At 30.7% G+C, this 22,807-nt stretch overlaps 1 protein-coding gene across 1 annotated transcript in view; it reads right to left on the reverse strand.

Moving 5' to 3' along the window:
• LOC107441917 (paramyosin) overlaps positions 1–22,807 on the reverse strand; it is a 91,566-nt gene that overhangs the window by 62,391 nt on the left and 6,368 nt on the right. The window contains exons 2-4 of the mRNA XM_087149334.1: positions 9,937–9,993; positions 4,301–4,387; positions 810–976 (exon numbers count right to left, since the gene is read on the reverse strand). Of these exons, the coding sequence (XP_087005460.1) occupies positions 810–976; positions 4,301–4,387; positions 9,937–9,993 (311 nt within the window). The remainder of the gene's footprint in view (positions 1–809; positions 977–4,300; positions 4,388–9,936; positions 9,994–22,807) is intronic.

The following is a 22,807-nucleotide window of genomic DNA, read 5'->3' on the forward strand; positions in this document are numbered from 1 at the left end:
ATTATTCAAAATCTGAATAATGAATAAAGATTTATTCATTTGTCAGAAATATTTTGAATAAAGAATAAGTCATTCATTAGTCAAGAGTAACTGACTAATTTCACTGGTCAACAAAAATGGGCACGGAATACTCTAATTGACTACGATTATGACAACTACAAATAAAACGTTAATCCTTTTCAAGTATATTTATATAATGTTTGAGGAAATTTACTTTTGTCTAACATAATGCATACCTTTGAGAAATGGTTACATGACAAAAAAGCGTTTGATTTTTTAAGTTAAAATCTTATTTAAAATAAGATTATCGTTTGCTTTCAAAAACTATAAGAAATTGTGTTTTATCGATTTTAGAACAAAATTTTAAAATGAACTTAAGTAACTAAACTGTTATAAATCTACTTTTTTAGCACAACTAAGTATGTTACGCTGGAGTAAGTTAGAATAACATATAACTAAATATTCATACTTGTCTTAGTTTTATAGTTAAATTCCTAAAATAAGACGTTTAAGAGCAAACGATGTTTTGCATCTCGTTATAGACAAAGACATATCGATTGCATTTTTTGCTGGTTATTCGAAATTTTATTCAAAAAAATTAGTCATGACTAATGAGTTTATTCATCAATCATTATTCAAAATTTTTTATACATTTGCATAATGAATGATGAATAATGACTAAATTTTTATATGAATAATCATTCAGAATAAATTTAGTCATGGATAAAATTTTCATGAATGATGCCCATCACTGATCAAGACACCAGACAAACCATGCAAATACAGTGTGTGTGTGAAAATAAAGTCACCTGGCCCTGTTCTTGTTTGCCTGGTCCATTTGGTCCTGCATTTCTGCGATGGCCTCTTGGTGTTTCTTGCGGAGGTGGTGGGCTGTCTCCTCGCTCTCCAGGTGGACGTCTTCCAACAGCTTCCTCAGTTTCGACAACTCTGTGTCACGCTTCTTGTTCATCTCACACTGGAACATTATTTATGTATACATGTTAATGTATGCATGTATATATATAATATATATGATATATAATATAATATATATATATATATATATATATATATATATATATATATATATATATATATATATATATATATATATATATATATATATATATAGCACAATAAAAACAAGGAGAAAAACGAAGAAAATTAATAAGTTTTATTAACTGCGCGTAAGCTGCAAGTATATAGAACTCATACAATATTGAGAAAATATGAAAAATAATTAAAAATAATGACAAGAGAGGAAAATTATTAAAAATAATTTTTCAAAAGTATTTAAAAAAATGTAATTTTTCATATCTAAAAAAAAAAAAAAGGAGGAAAGAAATTAAAAACCAGGAAAACAAAACAAAGAAAAGATATAATCTCCTCATCAGCCCGCACGATTATATCCGCAAAAAGGAGTGCTTTTTTAATTTCTTTCTTTCTTTTTTTTTCTTCTTTTTTTTGGATATCAAAAATTATATTTTTTGTAAATACTTTTGAAAAATTATTTTTACTAATTTTCTTCTCTTGTCATTATTTTTTATTATTTTCTCAATATATATATATATATATATATATATATATATATATATATATATATATATATATATATATATATATATATATATATATATATATCTACTATATATATATATATATATATATATATATATATATTCGGACTCCTATTTAACGAACTTTTCATTGAGAGCCACTTTCCCTATTTTCCAAAATATTTCAGAACATTCCAAATTTGTTAACGCATTTTATGGGGGAAACGACCTTGAATTGGTTTTCCACTACTTTATGTTTTACTGCCTTCTCTGAAAGTTATTCTAGAGGAATCAGTAAAGAACGCATGCGGTAATAATGTATGTTTAAAATTACTTTTGTAATAAATATCAATTCATGCATAAATTTAGCTTTTTTTTTTAGTTGAAAATGCATGTCGCATGATAGCGTAACACTGGATAATGTTTTGCTCTATTCTTGCTTTCCATACAACTTTCTATTATGGTTAAGACTTATAAAATAAATAGTAGATACTAGTTTACAAGATAAAGGCGCTTCCGTTGCAACTTTAATGATGCCTAATGTTTCTGAATTTAAAACCTGTTTTGCGTTGTTCAAGTTCTTTAAAAGGTGATTTTTCCATTTAATGAGGTATCCATATAACGAACTTATTATCGGGATTCAGCGACTTCGCTAAATAGAGGTCCGATTGTAAATATATATATATATACATATTTCATATAATAAAATTGTTTTTTAATCCTAAAAAGTGAATTTCGTCAATGAAGACATTTTGTAAACGTTTTGACTATAAAACTAATCGTTGGTTGATCAGATAAATTCAGTCAAAAATATTTCTATCAAACTGTTTTAATGGCCATGAACTGCCTTTAAGAAATGCTGCTAACCACCGTCACATGCAGTTGGTATGGAAATCGAGCGATCTCAACAACTTTGTCAACAAATTACTTTAACAATAGTTCTTCACAAGTTCTTTCATTTATAAGATTACAGATATTAAGCGAATTAAAAAAAATGCGCAAGAAAACTACAAAGATAACAACTAAATAACAAACATAACTAATAAGATAGCTTAAAATATTTTCTTAAAATAATTCAAGTACAAGCATTAACTTAAAGTTCATAAAAGGAACTTCACATATTTTATACTACTTCACGAAATTTTTAAGGAATTTTAAACAGTTTTCTGAACTCCAATAACTAAACCCATTGTGCTATGATGATGCTTTATGAAGAGGTTATTTTTTTTGAAAAAACTGCATTAAAAAAACTTTATAATTTTTGTCAATATTTTTAACTTATCACAGAATTAAGCTCCTGAGAAAACATTGTTAATCGCTACATTATATACATTAATAATAATAAACATATTATAAACAATAATAATAATAAATATATAATTTTATTATATTCTATTAAGAAAAATCAGAATATGCATTAAAAGTTCGCTTCCACAAGCATTAAAATTAATCTCTGCATATTAATCAGTCTTCAAAAGACATCTACTTACATTCAAAAAAATACTTATTTGCTGTGAATGTGTTAATGTGAATGACGGAAACGCGTGGTTGTAGACTTCCAACGGTGAATGTTGACAATCACATTAATAGCTTCGGTAAATGTCTAGTTAAGTGCAATTGCTCGGTATACATTGGCCGGTATGCCCTATATTAATGTTCTTTAAGGTGAAGTGCCACTGAACAGTAACAGGTATTCTGTACACTGCTGTTTGTCCTAATCAATCCTCAGCAGATGTAATATATCAGCAGATATAAATATAATAATATCAACGAATAAATTAATATCAAATCAGATATAGCAAATATTTAGGACATTCACCCTGTGTGATTGTTGACATTCGTCGGTAAATGTCGACATTCTCTTGATTTCGATCATTCATGGTAACACACACACACATACATAGCGTATTAAATAAATACAAAAAACACGATAAAAAATGATAAGTATGACATATGTCATACATATAAATATATAAAATGTCACAGCAAAAGGCCGAAATCGGTGGTTGTTGATTTTCACCGGTGAATGTCGACAAACGCCAAATACGGCAGTGAAAGATCGAATATTTCATTACATTCCTGTACATTCGGACCCTCAGCGGTGTATGTCGACGATCACAGATATGCTTTGGTGAATGTCCGAAATATTTATTACTTTCGATTTTATATGAATTTATTCGTGGATATAATTACATTTATTCGATATTTTAACCCTACACTGATGTTTTTTTAAGGTTCAGTGCCACTGCCCGGTACACATTTGCCCGGTATGCCCTACACTGATGTTTTTTTAAAGTCAAGTGCCATTGCCGGTATATATGTGCCCGATACTCCAAACACTGATGTTTCTTCTAATCTATAGTCAGTAAGTATTAAAATATAGAATAAATATAAATATATTAAATAAATATAATAATATTAACGAATCTATTAATATAAAATTGGATATAACAAATATTTCGGACATTCACCAAAGCGACTATGTGATTGTTGACATTTACCGGTGAGAGTCAGAAATAAGGGTATTTAGCAAATATTTCGGACATACACCAAGCGACTACGTGAATGTCGACATTCTCCAGATTTCGGTGTTTCACACCGTAACATATATATATATATATATATATATATATATATATATATATATATATATATATATATATATATATATATATATATATATATATATATATATATATATATATATATATATATATATACATAACGATCCAAAAATGACTGACCTGTGATTCTGAAGAACCTTCTGCTTCATCCAGTCTTTCAGTCAACTGCATCAAGTGGACAGTTAAGTCGGATTTCTCGCGTTCGATCTGAAACAATAACATTCTTTCTTTAGTCTTACTTTAATAACTTTTAATCCAGTGATCAAATATTACCACTATAAAACAGTTCTGCACTATCTCAAAGCCAAATTTCGTAAATATCCAATAATAGTTATGAAGTCAGCCTTTGCGCTAAAATTGGTGATAGAATTCTGAAATTTTTCAAGACAAACTTCGCGGGATTTTGAGAAAATAAAATGTAACACTAAATAAACATACATTATATGTTTTTCAATACTAATACAAACTTTGCAACTCTGTGGGGACGATGGATGGGTGAAAATGTCTGGAATACATATCAGAGTTGGAAACTGCTTTTTATATGATATAATTGAGAAAAAAATGTCGAAATGCACCTTCATATTTGTATTTAACGAATTTTTATTTAATAATATAGGAGAGCAAAACACTAAGAAAAGGTTTAAATTATGACATCGAAGTCATTGAAACAGGCATCACAAAATATGAGTCGCTTCAAAATTCAGAAATAGCTGAGAGATTCGTGCTTTTCCCATAAATTTTTCGAAAACAAACAACAAGTTCGATACTATTGCAAGGTGCAAATTCATATTTTTAGTAAATTTTTTTAGTTTGATAAGGGAACACTCTACGTTGCTTGGAGGAAATTTCTTCTTGCGCTGGTATGAATTAGATCTGTTCTACTATACTCTTTAAAGCTGCTTAGCAACAGAGAAGATTTGACCACAGCACACTCTTCTGTAAATGGAATGTTCAGTGTCGATACATAGATTTTAATTTTGCTTAACGACAACCTCCCATGCTAAGGAAAACCTCCCATGGTTAGCTTAACGACAAGGGAAATCTAAACCCTGAGGATATTTTGTGTCAGCACGGGTGCAGAATTCTCATTGAACATCCATCTCTGCAATTCAAACCCAGTTTGCCTCATTGCGAGGCGAACGCTTTATCCCCTGAGCCACCACGACTCAGGACATAAATTTTTTTTTAAAAATTACCAATTTTTCTCCAAATTTTAAATTTTGATTTACAAATAAAAACCCGAAGTTACAGAAAACTCCGTAATAGCCACTCTCAATAAATGACTTTTGAATACTTTTCAAAAATAAAAGAAATGCTCATCTGGGTTACTTAAATTAATAATTAAACTACGGGAAATAAAACAAAAACGCTGCCGAACTCCGTCCATTCACTAACAGGAAGGAAGAAAAGAAAATAATCAAGATCGTTTTGATTTTCTGCTTCAAATCTTTAGAAATAATCACATTTTACCTACTCCAGGTTTCCTCCAGCAATGAAACAAGTTTTAATGCTTTTCATTCCGCGTACCTCAGTAGTGATTCGATGGCGTTTCTGATAAAGTTTTAATTTTCTTCCTGACTTCCCCTTCTTCCATAGGATAATAATAATGAAATATATATATATATATATATATATATATATATATATATATATATATATATATATATATATATATATATATATATATATATATATATATACAGTCAAACCTCGATATCTCGAACTTGAAGGGAGAGGAGAAAAAATTGGAATTATCGAAAATCGCATGTTGTCGATGGTAGAATAAATAAATATATTCTTTACATACCTTATTTACTATTCCATATTTATTCTAAAAACATTTTTTACATTTAAAAAAATTCAATTGTTGTTTGCCTTAGAGATGTGTAAGAAAGTTTGTCTATAACACTTTCTAAGTGGACTGTAGCTTTAAATGTCTCCTCCGACATATTCGGCTATCTCTCAATAAATCTCATTACAGTGTCCACTGCAGAAAGTGCTTGTTTGAGAATTGGTTGTGATTATGATAATTAGTTATCTATTCTTAAAATTTTTTTGAAATATTTTTTTATTTTCAGAAAAAAATCCACTATTTATGGAAAAAAAATTCAAATTATCGAGGTATTAGAAGAAAAAAAATTCGAGAAATCAAGGTTTTTTTTTACGTTGAGTGTATAGGAAATTTAAAGGGAATTATTTTTTCTTCGAAGTATCGAAAAATTCGTGAAATCGAGGTTCGAGTTAGCGAGGTTCAACTGATTTCATTCAAAAATACTTTTTACAATAAGAACCACTATAAATATAAAAGCATTCAATCTGTGACATTTTGAAAAAAATTTAAAAAAGAAATAAAATTCGTCTTGTTCTCTTTTGATGATCTTATACAATTATATTTGGTTTTGATAAATTGTCAATTCTTCATGAATTGTCTCGCACAATAAATACATGACAAGCAACTTTTCCAATAATTAAAAAGTTTTTTCATTAACAATTAAGTATACAATTTAGAGATTTACTAAGCGCGAATTCTTAAAATACATAATCTCTTTCGCTAATTTGTAATTTTAATCACTTATTAATGATTAAACCTTGTGGCAAATGGTTGTTGTTTTATCAATTTACAACTCTATGGAGCGATAAATAATGTAACGAAAATATTTCGGATATAATTCTATACATCTATTTTAATTGTAAGAGTTTTTAAAAGGTATTAATTTGTTATGATAGTTTAGCTTTAAAAATCTAAGAAATTAAATAATAAAATTAAAAAATTCTAGGATTTATAATGGTCGATACGAATCCGGCTGGCACCGAACATAGTGCTGGCCTAAAAATATCCACAATGGTAGACGGATCATGAGTCCCCTTTCCGTCAGGCTAACCATGAAATATGTTCGTGGTTTTCCTCTCCATGTGAAGCAAATGCGAGTGAGTTCTCTCAAAAAGTCCTCCACGAAGGCAAAATTCCACCCAATATTTCACCAAATCCATGAGTTCCCTTGTCTTCTGTATTGGGTTGAAAATGACAAGGCTACGGAGTTGAACATTAGTGGTCGTAATCCCGAAATTGGATCTGCTGTTCAACGGTGGTTATAACATGATAAACAGAGATGGAACATAATCAAGGCAGGGTAAGAACATCTAAAAAAGGTAAATTAAAGTTAAGTTCAGCCTCTGAAAGTTGGGGGCAACCGAGTGGGCCAGATCTTGAAAATCAGTATCACTGTCTACAAAGACAAACGTATCGTAAACGTTTTATACTTCAAATCACTTTTTTTTTCATTCACGTCTGGCAAGTCTTGAAAATGGGTGTCTGTTTTCGAGCGCTTGAAACATGTCGGATATTATTCTCAATGAATATATTTTTGAAGGGAGTAAAGTTTTTAGGCAAGCAATAGTAGAAAGTAATTTAGAGTTTATCCTTTATAAAGAGAACACATTTCACCAGAAACGATTTACCCGGATCTACCCCACAGTTCGATCTTAACCCACAGTTCGATCTTAACCCACAGTTCGATCTTAACCCACTGTTCGATCTTAACCTATTATTTCCGAGCATGAAATACTAATGCTTTTACATTGTGAAATATTTTTCACAGCCAAACAAATAATTTTGATAATCATTTATTTGAGACACCATTTCATAGGGGTTAAATTTTACCTAGTATTTAATTAGTATTAGTTACTTAGTATTTTGTACCTAGTATTTAGTACCTGGTATTTAATGTAAGCCTAGTATTTTTTTTCCTTTTCTTTTTTGGAACCTTGTACATTTACAATTTACGTAAGTATTTGATAGAATATTTATAGTTAACAACCTGGTAATTCAGAAATAAATAAATTATAAAGCAAACTGTTTTAATAGTCATTCGTATGAAATTATTGAATGATGAAATGTTCTAACTTTTTTCAAGGAAAAATCCGAGATCTTGGTTCGAATTTCCTCATTTTAACACTATTCAACACACCATTACATATAAACATACATAGTAACCTATAGGACCACATTGTGAACCCCCTATTAAGCCTATAATGATTCCCTCAGGTAGGGTAGATTAGTGCCCGGCAATATAATACGTGGTCCAATTTGAATATTATGGGTCAATTTTAACATAAGATATCGGGCTATGTTGTAATACTCAATACAGGGTGTTCATAAATTCTCGGACCCATTTTGATGTTTAATAACTCGTAAAATAATGGAGATATAAACAAACTTATGGCATTTATTGATGGAATAACTCATATTATTTTCCTTTTCAGGTTTGAATATCTTTACTTTTGTAAATATCGTCTGCTCGTGTGGTTAATTTCAGATAATTTTATTTTCCAGTCTAAATATCTGTACTTTTCTAAATATCGTCTGCTTATTAATTGCACTTTTCTCTCTTTTGTTTTTGGCAACTATTGCAATGTTATGTTTACTTTTGATTTGTTTGTTCTATGTAGTACTTTTCCATGTGATGTTATATTTGAGCGGATATTAAAGAGAATGCATACACCACAAGAGAAAGCACAGAATTTATGGTGGTTCATAGAAACGAAATCGATAGTGCAAATACAGAGAAATTGCAGAAGAATTTTCCAAAAAGATTCTCCATCCACACGTGGAAGTTCATTGAAAAAGGTCATGAAACTTTTTGAGTCTATCTAACCATTTATGTTATCAATCTATCTTTATTATTTTATAAGTTATTAAACATCAAAATGGGTCCGGGACTTTATAAACACCCTTCGAATTTCTTCATTTTAACGCTGTTCAACTAGAGACACATTGTATTTGACATTATGTGCTTATAATGATAGATAAATTGCTTTGAGGTTTTCACTTTACAATATCTTAAAACACATAAAGAATACAATGTTAAAAAACAAATATAGAAATGATCTAAATCGTTCCAGTGATTGTATGTTTTATCATTCACATAGTGAAAGAAATAATGACCAAAATGAAATTAGCATTCATAAATAAATCGGCATTTATCCGAGTTATCAAATTGAATAAAATCGAGAATAGAATAGAATAGAACAGAATAAATAGAATTATTAGAATAGAATAGAACAGAATAGAATAATTGGAATAATTAGAATAGAATAATTAGAATAAATAGAATAGAATAATAAGAATAATTAGAATAGAATAGAATAAATAGATTACAATAAATAGAAGTATTAGAATAAATAGAATACAATAAACAGAATAAATAGAATAATTAGAATAGAATAAATAGAATACAATAAATAGAATAATTAGAACAAATGGAATAAAATAAATAGAATAATTAGAGTATTTAGAATAGAATAAATAGAATACAATAAATAGAATAATTAGAACAAATAGAATAAAATAAATAGAATAATTAGAATAAATAGAATAGAATAAATAGAATAGAATAAATAGAATAGAATGAATAGAACAAATAGAATAGAATAAATAGAATAGAATAATTAGAATAAAATAAATAGAATAATAGAATAATTAGAATAGAATAAATATAATAATTAGAATAGAATAGAATAATTAGAATAGAATAGAATAAATAGAATAGAATGAATAGAACAGAATGAGTAGAATAGAATGAATAGAATAGAATGAGTAGAATAGAATAAATAGAAAAGAATAAATGGAATAATTAGAATAAATAGAATAGAATAATTGGAATAGAATAAATAGAATAATCAGAATAGGATGAATAGAATAGAATAAATAGAATAAAATAAATAGAATAGAATAAATAGAATAGTATAGAGTTTACTCTTTGTCGGAGTTCCCTTTCGAATTCCAAATCCTCTTGAAGCAGACGAATTTTGTCCTGAAAGAAAAAAAAGAAGAAAAATGAAATCATTCATATAACTGAAATTTATAATAAATAAATATCATTATAAAAGTCGAGAGCATATTGGTTATTCATAATTCTCTCTGTTTACTACAGCTTTTATGTTTACTACAGCTGGCTTCAGTGGTACATGTTACTGCCATCTACCGGCAAACTGCTTAAATAAAAACTTGAATACTTTCGGAATAATTTCATATGTTCCTTTTTTGCCATATTCGTCTTCATTTTTTAACTATAACGCTTCGAAACCCCCAGAGGGAATTATGAATAACCTTGTATATGAAACTGGGAATGACCGAGATCAACAGAATGTCGACTTTTACTTGTGAATGACACGAAATATTTATCATATCTGATTTGATATCAATTCATTCGATGATTATATTATATTTATTCGATATTGTAATATCCGCTGAGGATATATTAGGAGAAATATCAGTGTTCGGAGTACAGGTTAAATGCATGCTGGCTAGCGGCACTTGAACTTAAAAGAAAACACTTATGTAGGGCATACCGGGCACTTCACTAGACCTAGTCTATATTTGTGACGTATACCAGAGCGAGTATGCAATTATCAACATTCACTGGTGGAAATCAACAACCATCTATTTCAATCATTCACATTAACAAATATACTGTATAGAAAAACTCTAGTTCAAAATACAGTACATATTAAATTCATACCTAATCTAAAGTACCCATCTTGATATATATGTTACCGGCAAAGTATGAAACGCCGGCATTCTATAAAATGCCTAGGTATTGTATACAATGCCGGATGTTTTTAGGCAAGGTATGAAATATGAGAAGTATTAGATACTTTCCCTAGGCATTGTGTATAATACCTAGGTATTCTATAGAATGACAAATGCTATTTAGGCAAAGTAGGACAAATAACGTCCTGATGAGGTTATTATGTAAATGATGCGCATTTCTCAAAAATTAAAATGTTATCCCAAAATAATAATGAGAGTGCCATTAAAAAAATTTATTCAAAATGTGTAAAGAAAAATGAAAGTTGTACAAAACATAATTTATGTTTTTCTTATTAACACTAGAAATACTGAAACTTAGTATATACCTATATTGCCCCAAAGCATTTATTTTGTTTTTTATATTATTTACATTATTTACAGTTATATAACAAGTTATAAGTTAATATTAACAATAAAAAAATTATATGTTGTACGAAATTCTGAGAAATTTTGTCGTTATTTACATCATTGTTTTTCTAATTGAAATTAAAAGCCGTCAAAATGACATCCTTATGCAATCTAGTGTTAAGGGAAACAAAATGTTCATATAAAAAAATCACATTTAAGTCACAATTATTTTCAGTTTGAAAGCAAATATTGCACAAAATATCCATTTCGTCACCCTTACTAGCATGGCCACAGAAGATTTTATACTTTGCCGGTTTTTCATTTGGCATTCTATAGAATGTCTAGGAAATGTGTGAAATATATATCGTTTCATGCATTGCCGGCTAGTCTTTGGTATCATATACAATGCCTAGGCATTCTATAGAATGCCGGATTTCAAACTTTGCCGGTCACATATTACATCCTTTAAAATAAGGTACTCTTATCATTTAAAGTATCATCTTGATCATTCTCACAGTAGCAAATGGTAAACAGAAGAAGAAAAAAAATACCGTAAAGAACCGGAAAAAAAAGAGCTTTTGAAAAAAGTCGCCAGAAAAAAAAACACCACTTAAAGCAAAGAACATTGTATGAATTTACGTCAAATTTGATTCGAAAACGAATTACGCCCGAATTTCGAGTCATTGAATATTTATTCTAATGAAATCAGGTATTTACTTAAAAAACAACTCAAGTATAAGTATTAATTCAAATTTCATAAAAGGAAATTTACCCAATTTTATACTATTTAACAAAATTCTTAGAATTTTTATGCAGCTTTCTGAATTCGAATAACTACACCCATTGTGTTGTGATAATTTTTTTATCAACAGATTATTATTTTTAAGAAATTTAATGTTGTTGTTGTTGTTGTTGACGTATGCCTATTTGGGCAGAGGGGGTTCGATTGTTCTGGTTTTCCAGTGGCGCTATCTATGGCCAAGAATTCGACTTCTGCCACACCATACGTCACACCCGTTTACAGGGCGAACCCATTCATTCATCCACAGATCGTAATTTTGGCCTGAATCAGAAAACGATCGATCTCCAATCCAGTACCCCCAGAGGTATTGATTTGTTATGGGAATATGGAGGACTTTCGCGACTCGACAGATTTAACATGCATCAGTCACTTTACTACAGTCTTCGGCCGTCGGGGTTCGAACCCACGAACGCCCTACCGACCAGGCTAACCCGGCTCTAAGAAATATAATATATATTTGCCATATCTGATTTGATATTAATTTATTCGACGATATTATTATATTTATTCGATATTTTAATATCTGCTGAGGAGAGAATAGGAGAAATATCAATGTTCGGGAGGCACTAATCCTTTAAAAAACATTCCTGTAGGGCATACCGGGCAAATGTATACCGGGCAGTGGCCCTTAACTAGACCTAGTTTATACTTCGAACGTTGACCAAAGCGACTATGTGATTGTCTACATTCACCGGTGGAAGTCAACAACTGCCCATTTCTGTCATTCTCAGTAACATATACACAAAAATGAGTGTATACAATGCTCTCCGTTTTTTTTTTTCCTTCTCTTTAATAAATTTTTCAATTATTTATTGAATTTATGTTTTAACATCATCAAACTGATCGTAATTCCATTTTATATTAATACTGATAATTTATTTGAATTAAAAATTGCATATTTTTTTAGAGCATCATTTTTTAAACCCATCGAAAAGGTAAGTTTCACATTTAGAATAAATTAATGGACATATGTTTGCGAATCGATTGATATTCCCGATATCTGAATGCGGAAGATCAATGCAGGGTAAACAGATATTTTTTCTCAAATCTGCAGAGCATTCATTTCTTTGTGCTCGTAAAAGAGAATAAAATTTATTCTACTCAAAACAATTTCGCGGGGAGGAAAGAAAGTAGGCCAAGGTCAAAAGGAAGGTAACATTCCCTTTTGTTTCAAACCTGTCGCTATAATTAGGACACTCACTTCAGAATTCTTTTTAAGAGAGATACCATTCATTATTTTAACATTCATTCATTACCTTAACATTCATTAGTTTAGTTTTTGGCTACTTGCAGTTGGCCCTTCTCTAACAAAACCCTTTCATAAGGTTCCGTTTTTTTAAAACGATCGTTTTAAAAGTGAATTCGATGCAACGAGCATGTTAAGAATTCGGTATTTAAGCAAGTACCGTTTTAAGGAGTGAATTCGATGCAACGAGCATGTTAAGAATTCGGTATTTAAGCAAGTACCGTTTTAAGGAGTGAATTCGATGCAACGAGCATGTTAAGAATTCGCTGTTTGAGCAAGTTACCTAATATTATGTAATAACAAAATACTAGAATTGAAGATACAAAAATGACATGTTTATTAGGAGAAGAAAATGACTAGCCTTCATAATTGCGATATTTTTAAATATTTTTTTTATTTCAAATAAATTATGTAAATAAATTTTTCGACTGTTTAAGTTATGAATTGTTCCGGGCGTAAGTGCATAACCTGCGTCATGTTTTTTAGTTTACTACTTTTACCTTTCTTGTCTTGGCAACACCCTTACTTATCGTTTTATGTATTTGCTGACAGTTTGTATGATTAAAATTTTATTCTATGTTAGGTTTAAAGAGTGTTGTATTTAATTAAGAACACATACGCATATGTACAATACAGGAATAATATATATATATATTTGCGCTTTTGTTTTCGTATTTTGCAATCTGGCAATCTTGTTACGAAAATATTTTTTAAATCATTCTTGAAAAATTTCCCGTCTATGTTAAGTACATTTGAATTCGCTGCTCGCTTTATAGATGAAACTTATATTTCATCTATGTTTTATTCTGTTTTTCCTTTTATTTTATTTTCTGTTTTTACGCGTTATTTTTACATTTTGTGTTCTATTTTATTTGTTGTAATTTTTGTAAAAATTTTTTTTGAATCCTCCTCACACTATTGTATTAATATATTTTGCTTTGGCTACATTGATACAATATCAGAAAGCACTCTTTTTTGCGGATATAATCGTGTGGGCTGATGAAAAGATTATATCTTTTATTTTCCGGTTTTTTTAAAAAAAAATTATCATTTTTTTAATTTTTTCCCCAGTTGTTTGTTATTTTTTATTATTTTCTCTCCCCCCCCCCCTTTTTTCATATGTCTGTAATTTTCCTTTGTTTTATCTTCATTTTGAAACTATATATATTTATATATATGTATATCATATAAATAAAAAAAATTTTTACATTTCTGGTACCAATACAAAAGAGGGTAAAACGAGCTATATTTAAGTTTTATGCTTAACCCTTTGTGATAATAAAGTTATGAGTGGGAATGAAAGTCAAGCGCTAAATCCTTGATTTAAAGTTACAATTATTAGCCAATTTAAATCACAATTTTCTAGAGTTTACAAAATTCAGAGATTTCACAGCGTTTATGTAAGGGTGAACATAATACGAATTTTATAATTTATTTATTTTTGAAAAAACGTGTTTTACTCTTTAAAAAACTGCATTGCTATTAAGAGTTTCATATATTTTAAAAAACGTCGAAATCTTTATAGAAAGTTAAAATCTAATTTAGTTCAAGGCACGTCATTTCTACTTATAACATACTTCCACATATAAACATATGAAAAACGTGGACAATTTTAAAATTTATCATAATTTTTTGCAAGCATTTGAAACTGGTTTCAGGTTTTCACAAAATATCAAATCATGTGTAGAAATGTTTAAAAAAAATCATTTAAAAAAATTGAGTTTATTCCATAAACACACAGAGCATAAATAGAGATACAATAAACCTGGATATTTTACGATTTTTATAATTTTTTTTCAGAACAGGATTTATTTTGAAACTTGCTTCATATAAAGTCTTATCATTTTCAGAAAATACCCATTTATGTCAAAAAATGTTTAAAGAAATCATTTAAAAATTTAGATAATAAACAGACAACGTCTGGAGCACAATTAGAGCTACACCACACTTAAATAATGAACAGACAACTTCTGGAGCAGAATTAGAGCTACACTAAAGCTAGAGGCGTGACGAATGTTACATAATTTTTTGCGAAGTAGGCTTCGTTTGAAACTTGGTTTCATATTTGATATGCGCGAGTCCTATTTTCAAAGAATGCACATAAGTGAAATAATGAAAATTTTCAATATCGTCTTGCCAATCTTGGTGAAGACAAATATCAGCCATCATGGAGAAAAGAAAAGAAAAAAAATTCTGGGAGTGCGAAATACACATTCGTTTCAAACTAAGAACAGACTATAGATCAGGGGTTTCCAAGTGGCGGCCCGCATCCGGCCCTCGAAGCCCTTTTTTTGTGGCCCGCATACTAAAATATATTAGTTGTCATTTTTTTTCGGACAATTTTCGTAAAAAATCTATATTTGTTTAAAATACTTTTACTTCATTAAAAAAGAAACTAATTTCTTCGTTTCTGCGAAATTTAACAAACCAACGGTGAAAAAAAAATTTCTCAGGTTTTGCATCCAAGAAAATATTTATTCAAATACAAAAATAATCGTGTATGTTGTTCTTTCTTATTTAATTTTTTTTTTGTATTTTGTGAATATAATTTAGCACGTGCGTATCAGAAATTTTCTCGAAGAAATTCTCCCATTTAACTTTTAGAAACCACTCATTTTGGACGAAAATATTTACATTTGTATATTTTAAAACGCATAGAGGAGGTAATGAATATCATATTTATTTAAAGTCTTTGAATCGAATAGGGCGGAAAAGAAAACAAAATTAATTTCAGATGCTCGAGAAATTTTTTTTCTTTTTTGCTTCAAATCCTAATAAGTCTGCAAAAAATTTTTTATTTTTCTCAGAATTAAATTAAAAAGAAGAAGAAAAAAAAAATGTTCTCTAAGTTTCTGATTAAGAGAAGATTCGAAATGATACGCAACAAAATTGTTTCTAATGCTTGTTACTTTGCTTTTTAATATTAAAAAAAACTTATATAGCAAAATATAATCCTTATTTTATTAAGTTTCCATTCGAATGCAAGTACAGCACACAAACCTCAATTGAACATTTTGTGTGTAAGTTTTAATACCAACCTTTTTTAAAGTTTTATATCTTAACAATTCTTAATTAGTCTTGATGGGTCCCTGTGTCTAAACAATTAGGAATTTTTTTTTGAAACGATGCGTTTCTAATTATAAATTGCTCCAAAACTTTTGTCAAATTCTACTGAATATTTTTAAAGTTATAGCACACAAAAAAAAAACTCAAGACAAAAAAATTATATTGATCAAATAATTTTATTTTTTCAGTCAAATATCAAGTTTTTCAAGTCAAATATCAAGTTTTTCTTTTCAGAACTTTAAAAAAAAAATAATCGAAATAAAAATGAGAAATAAAACTTTTTTAACAAAAAGAATATTTTATTTATATTCTGTGTTCAGCCGGGGTGAACAAAAGAACACTTTGCCGAAAACTTATCCTTAAATATGTTCGACCGGATCTAAATTTAAAACAAAAATTGCCAGCATGTTTTTGGTGCCGCAGCCTTTGCTATTTTAAAACTCTTTCGAACACGGCGTGAAAAATGAGCTAAGCAGGCGGCAGAAAGTGCTTTTCTTTTTTTTTTCCCTTCTTTTCTTTAAGAGAACAACTACTGAAGAACAAAAAGAGAACATAACAACATGGATTAAAGAGGACGCTACACTGCGTTACAAACCCTTTATGGATGTTTCGCCGCCACTGGTATTTTAAAATGCAAGGTTTAGAAAAAAGCGAGTTCCGACAAATTGAGAATTGGAGATTATTTTATTCTAAATAAAATTTCCTTACAGGCAAGGAAAGTATTAAATACCTTGAATGTATACAAGATTCTATGATAATTCAGCTTTATGGAGAATATCAAATTTATCGCTGCACTGCATCGACATTCAAACGAACACATTAGGAGAAAAAAATTAATAAAATCACCAATAAAAATTAATTAAAAGAACTTGTGATTTTTCCTTCATATTTATTATTACAAAATCACCGTCAAGCCAGTCATTATACTTTAATAATAAAAAAAATATAAAAATACTTTAAATTATTATTATGTAAATACATTAAGAATGACTGCTGGTGAAAATGAAAAGAAAAACAGCAGCGGTGGCCATAGCAACGCATGCGCACTGTTTACTATTATTGTTGAACAAAGCTGAAAAGTGTGTGGACGAAATCAAATTCAAACCAAGAGCCATTTTACAAATGGGTAATAAACCATAAAGTTTCAAATGAGGGAAGAATAATTCCAAAATATTTAAATTCAAACAAATAATGGCAAAGGAAACAAATTATTAATGAACCTTTGCTTTTAATTTGTTTGCAACAAAAGTGTGAAACAAAAGTTTCAGCAATTGAAATTTAACTCTTTCGCGCCGACTGTCACAAATAAGTGCCAGCATAAAACCATATCAATCAGGGTAAAAAGATGAAACTGGTAATCAAAGTAATTCTTTAACAGTTTATTTGTGGGCGGAGTTAAAATTGTTTGATTTATTTTATTCACCATTACTTTGTTCAAAATAAAACTATTTAGTTATACTTCGAATTAACATTGATTATATGTATGACTAAACTAACAATAATTAAAGTAAAGTAAGTCTGTCAAATTAGCAACGACTACATTTAAGTTACCGTTTTTTATTTAATTACATCCTGATTCGCACGAATCAAGTTGTAATTAACGAATGCTTTTCTTTTGCACGAATGTTTTTCTGAATCACCCGTGCCCAAGGGGTTAAAGGTGACCTAAACTCTTTAAAATACGGTATAACCTCTCGGGAGCTACCACCCACCGTTCTATAGTAAAATGGTCGTTGATCGAGTTTAGTCGTTCTTAAAGGTTACCTCCATTGACTTCAAAATTGTTATCGAAAACACGTGATTTTTCGCATGCAATTAAAATTTTTGTCGGTGTCATTTTTTTTGGTGCGTCACTTCCGCTGACGTCATGAAAAGACAGATCGAGGAATAAAATGAAGCGTCTATAAAAAGAATCCTTAGCGATATAATTATGCGTAAAAACAAATTTAACAATTATGAAAGGCAAAGTTATTTTACACAAGTAAACAAATACGTCTCTTGTTTAAGTTTTCATTTGATTTTATAGCAAAAAAAATGAGTTAGCTTTAGAAGATGAGAAGTGGTTTATTTGAGATGCTTGTTTTTCCTAAAATAACTTTTTGTTTCTAATTTAACTCTAAAAATTAATTATTAAGCATCGTCTTTACTGCACTCTGATAGCAGCATGAGAGTCAGAAAGAGCTCTCTGAATTAGATATATTTTGAATACATTTTAATCTACTTAATTGTTTCGTTAAATATTTTGTTTCGATATTGTTTTAGAGTTTCCTTTCCTTTTCCGCATTTTGTGCAGATGTTTGCGAGGTTGCTGGGAGAGGTTTTAATGATCTCACCTAAAGGTTTTCTTCAACACACAAAGTCTATGGAAGAAGAAAAAATTCCGTGCCCCCCCCCCCCCCCCAAGAATGGTCGTCAGTAGAGGTGGTCGCAACGTAGTGGTAGTCTTTCCTGGATGCTTCACTGAACTAAGAGAGGCCACGAAGGGCCTTTTAAGAATTTACAAAAGAAAATGTACAAAGGAGAAAAGAATTTAATTAGAGTCAAAGACATGGTAAAAAAGTTTGTTTTTTGAAGTTATACTTCTTATGCGACTTCCAACAAGGTTGCGTTAAACGTTTAACGCTACATTTTTATTTGCCGGGAAATCACGTGGTAGGATCCAGTTCTCCCTCATTCATTTCCATAGTGTTTTGGTTCTCACTAGCATAAAAATATTGTTTTTCTATAAATATTTTTTTTAGTTTGTTTTGATACACATACAATTTAATTGGGTATAATATGAAAAAAACACAACTACTTCGATTTAGTAGGAACAACATATGACGCAATGCTAAACGAATGGAATTTAGTTGTTGTTTATTTAGTTATTGTTATTAGTAGTTGTTGTTATTTGTTTTAGTTGTTGTTGTTTATTTAGTTGTATTTAGTTTCAATAACTTTTCTTTATAATGCAATAAAATCTGGCGAGCAGCTATTTAAACGATCGAACACTTCGTTTGTTTATTTGTGGCTTGAAGTTAGGCTCGCAGAAAATGCCGTTCATGGGTTAAATTTAGTAGGAACAACACAACCTGTGACGTAGGCTATATTATACCCAATTGGGTAGCATTTTTATTTTCAAATTTAGTGGATAACAATTGTAAAAAATGAGTGAAAACAATCGCACGGACAATGCGACGGATTTAAGGTTATGTCAAGGTAGGTCTCTTGTGAATATCAATTGATTGTTTCTCTTTTGAAATTACATTATGACGCATTCACATACATTATTAATACAAATACATTTTCCATGGCGAGACGGCAACCACAAGCACTTCCACTGGTTCAAGAGGTCCGCGAGGGAAAAATGCACAATATTACCGTGATTACAGAGCACGGAAGCGAGCGGAGCAGGAAAAAGAGTCGTTGAATAGAACTAGTGATCTCTCTACGACTGCTGATTCTTCTACAATTAACATCGCAGGTTGCGAAGTTTGACTTCTTCCGCGCGGTTTCACCGAAGTCAAGCATCACTGGCTGCGTTCAGTGTGCGGGTGGGTGACCACTTGGATTAGTCTGCGTAGGGACCGAGGGTGTGCGGTATGGGTCCTCGTTAAACTGTTCTACCGTAAAGTGCTCGACTTCACGTGCAGGTCGTCGGGCTACCGAAGCGGGGGTGCCATCTCCTCTGCAGAGGATCAAAATTGTGATGGCATGTCTTCGGATCATCCTCAGGGATGTTTCCCAGACCGTCGCCAATAGCCCATTGTGCAGGGCTAGTGCGACGTAAATTAACAACAACAACAACAAATATATTATGAATTTGGAATTTACTTATTTCACAAAATAGCTGAATGCTAGTAAATTGATATTTAATAATACTAGTGATACATTAAGGCATTGACATATGATTTGCATGGCTTTTTTCGTACTCGGCAGAAACCACCAGCATTTTTTTCGACGCATTTTAGTTCTAACAGAAATCAGCTTATTAAAATTTTTATCATTGATTAACTTACGCGTTTACATTTAAATAATAGGGGAGAGTGGGGTCAATTGTAACAGGGTACGATTGTAACAGAGCAAAAATTTCGAGTGTCGAGTTCTAGATTTGGTTCCTAGGTGGCGCACAAGGTGTATTTAATAAATCTACATGTACACCCCTGCTGGCAACTATTTTTATGTACTTTTGAAAGAGTTACATCACAAAAGATATTTTCACGCTACGTAAGTACTTTTTTTGGTATTAGAATATTATATTGTAATAAAGTAATTTGATTTAAACAAATAAAAATTATAAACCGAATATGTAAGTGAACACCTTAATTATCATTTCAAACAAAAAGATTAGTTTTGTTAATTAACTAACATTGTTTTTAACAAATGAAGCTGAAATGGCGTCTTGGGGACGATTGTAACAGCTGAAAATAAATAATCTTATGTTTACAAACCATTACTTAACTCTTTAAGAACCACCAATCCTATATCATTTATATTATGTTGCATGTGCATTATTTTATTTGTCACCTTTCACAGCATAAATTAAAATTTTTAACCCCTTAAAATTAAAAGTTTAACCCTTTAGGTCTCTGCTCATTATTATTTTTACTCCGAAAATATCACTACTATTTTGATCTATAAAAAAATATATCACTACTATGATATTATGTATAATTAACTATGTTTTAGTTGAATTTATGAGCTGTTACAATTGACCCCGTAAGTGGGGACGATTGTAACAAGTGCACGACTGTCAAAAATTGTTAATAACTAATATAATAACATTTGAAATAAGGTATTTATTTTTTTTCTAGTAGAGGATAGTCTACTTTACTCGTCTGTCAATTAATACTAATAATATATTGGATTTTTTGTTAGTTAAAAATAGTTAAGTAAAAATGTTACAATTGACCCCCTTCTCCCCTACTTATGTTAAATCCGGTAAAAAATCTGATACCCTAAATTAAATTTTTATAAAGTTATGGAAAGTTTATAAATGTAGATGGATTCTGAGCCATCACCTATTGCGACAGTTGAAAGCGAATACCTTAAATTTTTTGTCGCCAAATGACATTTTTGCATCGTAAGCGCTAAACATGGCTCCGATTCTTGTAAAATCATTATTCACGTCATTTTAAATGACATCAAAACTTGACAATAAATAACAGTTTGGTAACATAGAATAGAATATTTAAAATAGGTGACCAAAAGGCGGTAAATTTTCAATGACTGTTTATCCATAACATGAAGCGAAAACAATTTTACAAGCAAGTAACTTTTGTTGAAGTCTCCATGATGATAGCCAAAATATTTTGTAATCGGATATAGAGCAACCAAAACAGATTTCTTAGTATCCTATTAGAGAAATAATAATTATCTAAATAGCAGGTTTTTTTAGTTTTTTTTTACCAACTGGAAATATCCCTTTAGTAGGGCGCTGTGTCCGAGAGTTCGTGGGTTCGAACCCCGCCGGCCGAAGACTCCCCGTGTAGTAAAGTGACTGATGCACGTTCAATCTGTCGAGTCACAAAAGTCCTCCATGTTCCCCTAACAAATCAATACCTCTGGGGGTACTGGATTGGAGATCGATCATTCTCTGATTTCAGATCAAAATGACGATCTGTGGATGAATGAATGGATGTATGAATGGGTTCGCCCTGTAAACGGGTGTGACGTATGGTGTGGCAGAAGTCGAATTCTTGGCCCTACATTGCGCCACTGAAAAAAAAAAACAAGAACCCCCTCGCACCCCCTCTGCCTAAAATAGGCATACGTCAACAACAACATCCCTTCAGTATATTATTGAAAAACTACTGTGGTCTAAATAAATTTCATTTTATAACCGTCGTTGAACAGCGGACTCCATTTTTTGGGATGAAGACAATGAAGACAAGGGAACTCCAGGATCAAGTAATGGGAGAAATTTACCTACGTGGAGGACTTTTTGTTGGAGTAGAACTAACCAGCATTACCAGGTAACCCCTAGAGAGCGCGTCCCCAAGGTGGCGGATAGGGGAATGCCTCCACTGGTTTACCAGTGGGTGGTAGAAGGGAAGTGGCCAGGGCTGTGCTCCATGCCTTCGGTCCCATTTGAATTGTACTTTACTACACTTGTCAAACGACAACAACACTATCCAGCATTTGCGTCACAGAAAAACCACGAAGACTTCCCGTGGTTAGCCTGACGGCAAGGGGATCTCTAACCCATGATCCGCCTACCACTTAGAATCAGCACTGTGGTCGGTGCGAGCCTGGTGAGAAATTCGTTTCGATCCGCCATCGCTGGGATTCGAACTCGGTTCACCTCATTGGAAGGCGACAGCTCTTTCCCTTGATTTATTATGAAAGTAAACACCAGACCTAGAAAATTTCTTTGCCTAGCATGCCTAGAGCAGGAACATTTCTGATTGAGTATGTATTTTATAAGCTTAGATGTCCATCTGCGCGCATAAATATTCAATCAGAAACCGATTAAGAGAGAAAAACAATTATTTGATAGGACCTGAGGATCAAAGAGTGTTTAAGATTTTTTTAAAAACTCCCATCTCCTGTTGTACAGTCTTATAAGGTTGGCATCTTTTTTGTGTCAGATAG

Source organism: Parasteatoda tepidariorum, chromosome 8, assembly GCF_982258835.1.
Source record: "Parasteatoda tepidariorum strain Cologne lab strain chromosome 8, Ptep-v5.0, whole genome shotgun sequence".
Lineage (NCBI taxonomy): Eukaryota > Metazoa > Arthropoda > Arachnida > Araneae > Theridiidae > Parasteatoda > Parasteatoda tepidariorum.